Source organism: Indicator indicator, chromosome 30, assembly GCF_027791375.1.
Source record: "Indicator indicator isolate 239-I01 chromosome 30, UM_Iind_1.1, whole genome shotgun sequence".
In the NCBI taxonomy this organism is placed as follows: domain Eukaryota; kingdom Metazoa; phylum Chordata; class Aves; order Piciformes; family Indicatoridae; genus Indicator; species Indicator indicator.
In genome coordinates this window covers 445,158-452,491 of record NC_072039.1, presented here as the reverse complement: position 1 = coordinate 452,491, position 7,334 = coordinate 445,158, and the positions used below count along the sequence as shown (strand labels likewise).

The following is a 7,334-nucleotide window of genomic DNA, read 5'->3' as shown; positions in this document are numbered from 1 at the left end:
TGACCCTTGCTATGATGAGGAGGTTTTTGTATGTGTAGCTTTGTGAAGGTAGAAGAGTTGGTGCTGAGGGCTTTAACGTTTAGTATTTGCTATTTTTGGAAAACAAAACAGAAAAACAAAGGAGACAAACAAACCAAAAAACCAAAAGGAAAGTTGTCCCACCTGATCGTCAGCAGGCTGAGATGGCTGCAGCTAAAAAGAGTTTCTTCTTGTCGAGCTTTCTGAGAGACAAAAATGAACAGATTCAGAATGCCAGAACCATCCTTAACCGGGGCCGCTAGAGTTCTTGAGGCTTTTTCTCTCCCTTTTCTTTGACCTTTCCTTCATTCAATTATTAATTTTGTTTGCTTGTTTGTTTTTAAAATGAGAAGTTTCTAAGGATTGTGGCTCTTTAGGATGACATCCAAACAGGGCAATCAAACTGAACGCCATCCTACAGCATTGGCAGCACTGTACTGTACAGCTTCACCAGTTCCTTTGTCAATGGTACAAAAAGAGTCCCCTTGCTTGTCTGATACAAACATAACATGAAGATTGTCCTGGTCTAGAGCAAAGCTTGCCTTGGAGCGATTTGGATTCAGTTCATTCCCAAGGAAATAGTGTCTTAGGGCAGGAGAGATATTTATTCATTTCTGTACACCATAACAATAAGCAGACTAGATGATCATCACTTACTTAGACCCAGTTTGTTTTAAAGCTACCACACAGCTGCTTCATTCATTTCGGGTGGATGTGACAAGTGATTGCCATAGTTAGCACCACCGTTGACCGATATCGAAGAAAAAGGAGGGCTGGGGCCAAAGACTTCCGCAGACATGGAGTGCAAGGACCCAGGCAGGTTGGGCTCGGGGCTGGGTGAGTCTCCTGGGGGGTGCGACATGATGTCAGTGAAGCGCTGAGCCTCACTGGATGGGTGATGTCCGGGCAGGGGGTGGTCCATGGCCCCCAGGGGAGTGCCTGACGGCCCTGAGGAGGGCACGAATGGGAGATCCACGGGGGTCTGCGCTTGAGATGAAGGAGGTCCTTGTGGGAAGAAATCGTAGTTGCTTCCAGGGCCATAATACTCGCTCTGATAATCTGGAGGACAAGGAGAGACAGAGGGAAGGTGACATACGGGCAAAGGAACTAGGTGGAGAGCGTTTTGACAGGGTGCCCCAAAGCCTCACCCAGAGCTGGCTGACCCCAAGAAGGGACCGAGCTGACAGCTTGGCCAGGCTCTAGCTCATTCTCAAGCATCCCTTACTGCAGCAGCATGGGAACACCTCCACGGTGTCTGTGCTCTTAAAGTTTTTTTCCAACCAAAACGATTCTCTGATTCCATGAAAGGAAAAGGATTCCTCCAGGACCGCCCAGGAGCAAAGAAATAACCCCCGAGGAGCAAACAAACAATTCCCGAGGACCACCTGACCCCTGGGAGGGTTGGGTGGGTTTGGACGGCAGCGGCACGGCCTCGGTGATGGAGTGAAGAGCCCGGGCATGAGGAAGGGGAGGATGGAGCGAGGATGGGACGCACGTTACCCACCTCCGTAGAAGGAGAAGGGCCCGTTGGGGATGAGCTCTCCGGGCTCCAGCCGGTCGACCAGCGGCCGCATCCTGCGCGGGCTGCGGAAGAATGCGTGGCGCCGCGCACCCAGCGCGCTCAGCTGCTTCATGCGCCGCTCCTTGGAGCGCCGGTTCTGGAACCAGACCTGGGCCAGCGGCCGGAAAAAACCGGCGCTTAAGGGGAGCCGCGGCCGTGGGGGTCTCGCTCACGGCAAATTGGGTCCCATCGTGCAACAACAACCCCCCCGCCCTCAACATCCCCCCTCAGCACTCCACAAGATCTCTTTGTTCGGCAGGCCCCGACCGGTGCAAGCCGTCTCCCACTCCGTCTCGTTTCAAACGGGGCCGGGCCTCCACACGTGAACCCGGTTTCCCCGCGCCTGCCGGCTGCAGGTCGAAAATGATTGAGTTAATTCTGATTACCCTCACGAGCTTACTCCTAATTACCCTCACACTGAGCCTCTCCAATCTAACCTCGTCCTTAATGGTCCTGTAACCCCCCATTACCCTCGGCGCCGCGGGTTTATGAACCTCCCCGCAATTCCCGCGCCTTGCCCCCCTGATTTCTCCATTAACCCCTCACATTTCTGGTTTAATAATTTCGATGACATTTCCAGCTTCTTTAGGACTTTCTGTAGGAAACCCGCAGCTCTGCCCCGCCGACCGGGCCGGCCCCATAAATCACGATTTAAAGCGACGACAGAACTTCCCCCGGCCCTGAGGTTCGGGGACTGCCGGGGGTCGGTCCCTCCGCGGTCCCGCATTACCCCACCGCCTGCGGAGCCGTGCCTGGTGCCTTGGCTCGGTACCTGGATGACCCGCATGTTGAGGCCGGTCTCCTGCGCCAGCTGCTCCCTGATGTGCCGTGTGGGTTTCGGAGTGGCCGCGAAGGCGGCTTTCAGAGTCTCTAGCTGTTTGGCTTTGATGGTGGTGCGGGGACCCCTTCGCTTGGCCCCCAGGTTCTGGTCGTCGTTTTCGTTACTGCCCGTTTCCTTGTCGGACACGTTGGCGCTTTCCGAGTCCTTGGCGTCGTCTTGGGAAGGGTCTTGGGAGTCGGGGGACAGGCTGGGGTCACTGCCGGTGGTGGCTATGGGAGAGTAAACCGGGTCATGGTCAGCCTGGGGGCGGCTGGCGGGGGGGAATACCAATCGCGGGGGACGGGATGAGGAACGACCCGGGGAGAGGAGAGAGTGCATGGGGAAGGCAAATGAAAAGGAGAAGGGGAGAAGAAGGGACGGGGAAAGGGGAGAAGAAGGGACGGGGAAAGGGGAGAAGAAGGGACGGGGAAAGGGGAGAAGAAGGGACGGGGAAAGGGGAGAAGAAGGGACCGGGAAAGGGGAGAAGAAGGGACCGGGAAAGGGGAGAAGAAGGGACCGGGAAAGGGGAGAAGAAGGGACCGGGAAAGGGGAGAAGAAGGGACCGGGAAAGGGGAGAAGAAGGGACCGGGAAAGGGGAGAAGAAGGGAAGTGGGATGAAAAGGGAAAGGAAAAGAAACGAGAGGAAATGGAGAGGAGAAGGAAGAGGAAAATGAAAGAAGGAAGAGAAGGGAAGTAAAGGGAAGCGAGAAGCGAGGATAAAGAATAGAACAGAGAGGAGAAAAGACAGGATAAGAGAAGGGAGAGTAGAAATAAGGTAGAGAATAAATAAAGACGAGAAAGGGACCGGGCTGACCTCGGGAGAAGCCGCGGCTGGGCTTACCCCTCCGGCCGCGCTCCCTCACCTGAATGCAGGCTGTTTTCTTTGGCAGTATTGCTGTTGTTTAGGTAATCTTCTTTGCAGACGAACTTGTTTTCGTCGATGATGTAGAGCTCCTCGCCGGTGGAGAGTTGCTTGTTACACATCATACACGTAAAACAGTTCAAGTGGAACACTTTGCTCCGCGCCCTGCGGACCAGGTCGCTGGGGGAGATGCCCTGGGCACAGCCCGCACACTTGGTCCCGAAACACCTGCGAGGTGGAGGGAGGAAGAGGCCGGGGAGCGGGGATCAGAGCCGCGGAATCTCACTGGGAACCACCTGCAGCCCGGTGCCGCCGGGCCCAGGTCCTTTCCGCGTCGCCTCCGCCCGCCCCGCAACGGAACGGGATGAACCGGCGCATTCCCAGAGAGGGCTCTCGCTGTTAACGAGAGAATGTCCGAAATTAAATATATCAAAAAAGAAAGGACGCGATGCGGGTAGGAGATGAAGGGCTGCGGGATGGATTAAACACCGGGGTTTCCCCTTCGCATCCCGGCTCATCGGTTCACGACGCGCTAATAAACATTAAGTAGAAATTCTTGGCCATTATTAATCGCCCACGGCCGAGCCTTGGCCGGAGGAGCCGCCGCTCCAGGCTCGGCCGGTAGCGGGGAGCCCCGGGCCCGTATGGGGCACCGGAGCCTCCAGCGCTGTGCTCCCCGCAGGACCGGGCTCCCGGCAGCCGGACCCGGTGTAGAGCCGGCCACCATGTCCGAAGAGGAGTGGCGGGGCTCGGGGTAGCGTTCCGGCATGCACCGGGAAGGGCTCCATGGGCATCCCGGCCCCGTTATTGTCAGTACCGACGTGCCGGGGCCCGCCCCTAGCCGGGGATTTATTCCAGGGCCCGTCGGGATGCATGGATGTCAGTACCCGCTCCCTTCTCCATCAGTCCGAGGGGATGACAGAGGAGGGTCCTTGTCCTTCGGAGCAGCCTCTGCTCGGCTTAACGGGAAGCGCTGGGCCCGCCGGGCCGCGCACTCCCGCCGCACTGGGCCTTCCCCGCCAGGACGGCAGCGGACTCTGGGCGTGTTGGAAACATCACTGTGCACCGGTGCGCTCGCGGAAAGCCCCGCCGAGAAGCCCCGGCAAAGTGTCGCAGCACCGGGACCGGCGCAGCCCCCGCCCGCCTGCGGGGCCCGGCCCGCACCGCCCCCAGTCAATAGTTTCGAGGCAACTTTGGGGAACTCAAGCTCTTCTGGTGCCTGCGGAGAGCGGACGCGCCTCGACAGGGTGACCGGGGGACCCTTCTCCGGGAGATCTCCCGAAGGAGTAACGGGGTGTTCGAGAGTGTTCTCACGGAGCGGGGAAAGAGGAGTTTGTGGGTCAGTGCGAGAAACGGGGGAAAACACACACACACGGAAAAAAAAGGGAAAAAAAGAGCAGAAAAAGGGAGATGAGAAATGGATGAAAAAGGTGTAGGGCTGCGGGCAGGGCGGGCCGGTACTCACCGAAAGAAGTCGTTTTTGCAGTAAAGCTTGCCTTCTCGCGAAAAGCATTTCTCTGTCAAATTGCATTTACATTCACAGCACTGAACACACTTCACATGCCAAGCCCTGTCCAGTACATTCAACAAAAACCGGTCCAAGATTGGCCTTTTGCAGCCTGCACAGTGAACCATTGTCTTTGGTTATTTCTGAGGGTGGGGGGATGTTGGTTCCCAGGTGTCAAGCGAAAACAAAACAAACCAAAACCACCCAAAAAAGACCCCCCAAAAAACTAAAACCAACAAAATCGTTTGGAAAAAGACGACAACACCGGCGTAGGTTTGCTTTTGTTTTGTTTGTTTGACTATTATTTGTGTGTGTGTGTTTTAAAAACCCTTGGAGAAGCAAAGGAGGAGAAAAAGGGAGGAAGAAGAAGAAGAAGAAAAAACAAAAATCTTCGTTGGAGTGTCCTAGGAGGGATACAGAGGAGAAACCACCCCAGAAGCCCGAGGAGAACAGAGCTTCACACCACCACAGAGTCCCGGCCGCTACCAATCGCGACAGCAACAACAACAATAATAATAATAATGATAACAACAATAAAACAGCAACGACTATAAATTTTAAAATTGAAAAAGGAAAAAAAAGGAAAAGACAAAAACGCCAAAAAAGCGAGCGTGATGAGTTTTTCTCAGGTCTGAGGTAGAGCAGTCAGGAGTCAAAGTGCTTTTTCCCAAAGAGAAACCAAAGGAGGAAAAAAAATTACAAAAACAATAAAAATAATAAAAACAAATAACAAAAGGGGACATGGAGCCCCGAGAGCGGTCAGAGGGGCTCTGCCTGTCGCCGTCGCGACATGGCCCTACGCACCACGGAGCGGGCCGCCGTCCTTACGCGGGTGGGTGGGGGGTGTGTGCGGTGGGTGGATGGATGGAGGGGGGGCTCAGGCGCTCCGCGGTTCCTCGCTCCGTCCTCTCTTTCTTTCTCTCTCTCTCTCCTCTCCTCTTTCCCTCGACGTCTCGGCGATACGGTCGCGCCTGGTTCCTGCCTACCCCCTTCGCGTTACCCGCGGCGGCCGGCCGCCTTCCCACCGAGTCGGCGCGGCATCGCCCGGCTCTACCGGCTTTTGTTCCACCTCCCTCGGTATCGGTGTGGCCTGTGATGCCGTGCCGGGAGCTGAGGGGGAGGGCGGGAGGGGAGGGCGGGCGGAGGGCAGGATCGCGGCGCTGCCCGCGCCGTCCCGGCCGCGCTGGGCGCTCTGCATGTTCCCGGCAGCCCCGCGCCCGCAGCCTTATGCACCGCGCGTTCACGTCACCGCCCGCCACGGCCAATCAGCGGCGCCGATGCTGCCACCCCCCCCCCCCCCTCCCGAACTCTCCAACACACCCCCACCCATCCGCACCCCACCCCTCCGACAGAGCCAGCCGAGCGCCGAGCATCGGACGGGGCGTCCGCGCCCCTTTATAGAGCCGCCGGGGCGCCGCCGCTTCGCACCCGCCACGAACGGACCGACCGACGGACCGACCGACCGACACACCGACCGACGACGGACAGACCCACCGACAGATCGCACATGGCTCGCACTTGAACCGACAGGCTGACAGACCGACGGACAGACTGCACGGCCCGCACTGCACCGACAGACCCACCTACGACGGACAGAGCGACCTACGGACAGAGCGAAACGGCCCGCAGTACACTGACAGACCGAAACGGCCCGCAATACACTGACAGACCGACGGACACACCGACGGACACACCACATTCAGCCCACAGTACGCCGAGCAACGGACAGACCGGCCGATGGACAGACTACACCAGGCCCTCAATGCACCGACAGACCGACTGACAGAAGACCCACTGCCCCGCACGAACGGACCGACGGACGCACCGTCGCCCAGCCCGGCCCGGTGCAGCGGGTAGGTTGTGTTGGTGCGATGCGGCTGTGCTCGGTAACGGGGCCGTTCGTCAGGAGTCTGGGACCACCCCCATAGGGTTGAGAATCCGTTATAGGAACCCCTTGGTCTCTGTTATCCGAAGCGGTAGGAAGCGGAATCCAACGAGTTCCCAGCTGAGCGAAGGTTTCCTCCCCGTTACTATCGGTGGCACACGAGGGTGGGTGGCGCGGAGCATCCCGCGGGAAGGTGCGGAGCGCGTCACCGACGGCTCACCTTTCCCGGGAGAACAGGTCCAGACAGGCCGAGCCCGGGGCCCTAGAGGGGCTCCGACGGGTCCACGCAGGGCTGTGCCGGTGGGGAGGAGGCGGCGGGTCCCGGGACTGCCCACCCGTTCTGAGCAGAGGTAAAGCAGCGGTAACTCCGTCATGATTCCGTTACCGGCGCTCGCAGCACCCGTCCGGGCAGATCGACTCCAACCGCCGCTGACGCACTTTTAGGATTTTCTCCTTTTTGGAGGAAGCAAATAAAAACCGATTTGCTTTTGCCTTCCAGGGGGTCGGTCGGTACCGTGGCGGTTAGAGGGATGTGATTTCTCTTTGCCGCCCGGATGGAGCTGACGCTCCGGGGAGGTGTTACCTCCCGGTAGACGCGGGCAGGGCCCCGGGACTCCCCCGGCCCCTCAGCGGCGGAGCCCTCTCTCCCACCTTCCACGACTAGGGGGGAATTCCAACTGG

The 7,334-nt window shown here is 58.1% G+C and overlaps 1 protein-coding gene across 1 annotated transcript; it reads right to left on the bottom strand.

Moving 5' to 3' along the window:
* Window positions 1–697: 697 nt before the first annotated feature.
* On the bottom strand, window positions 698–4,896 carry LHX1 (LIM homeobox 1). Its single transcript, XM_054394328.1, has 5 exons — window positions 4,727–4,896; window positions 3,263–3,489; window positions 2,352–2,629; window positions 1,523–1,688; window positions 698–1,077 (listed from the first exon to the last, which is right to left on the bottom strand). Exons 1-5 carry the CDS (start codon window positions 4,894–4,896, stop codon window positions 698–700), a joined length of 1,221 nt encoding a protein of 406 aa, XP_054250303.1.
* Between the last annotated feature and the right edge of the window lie 2,438 nt (window positions 4,897–7,334).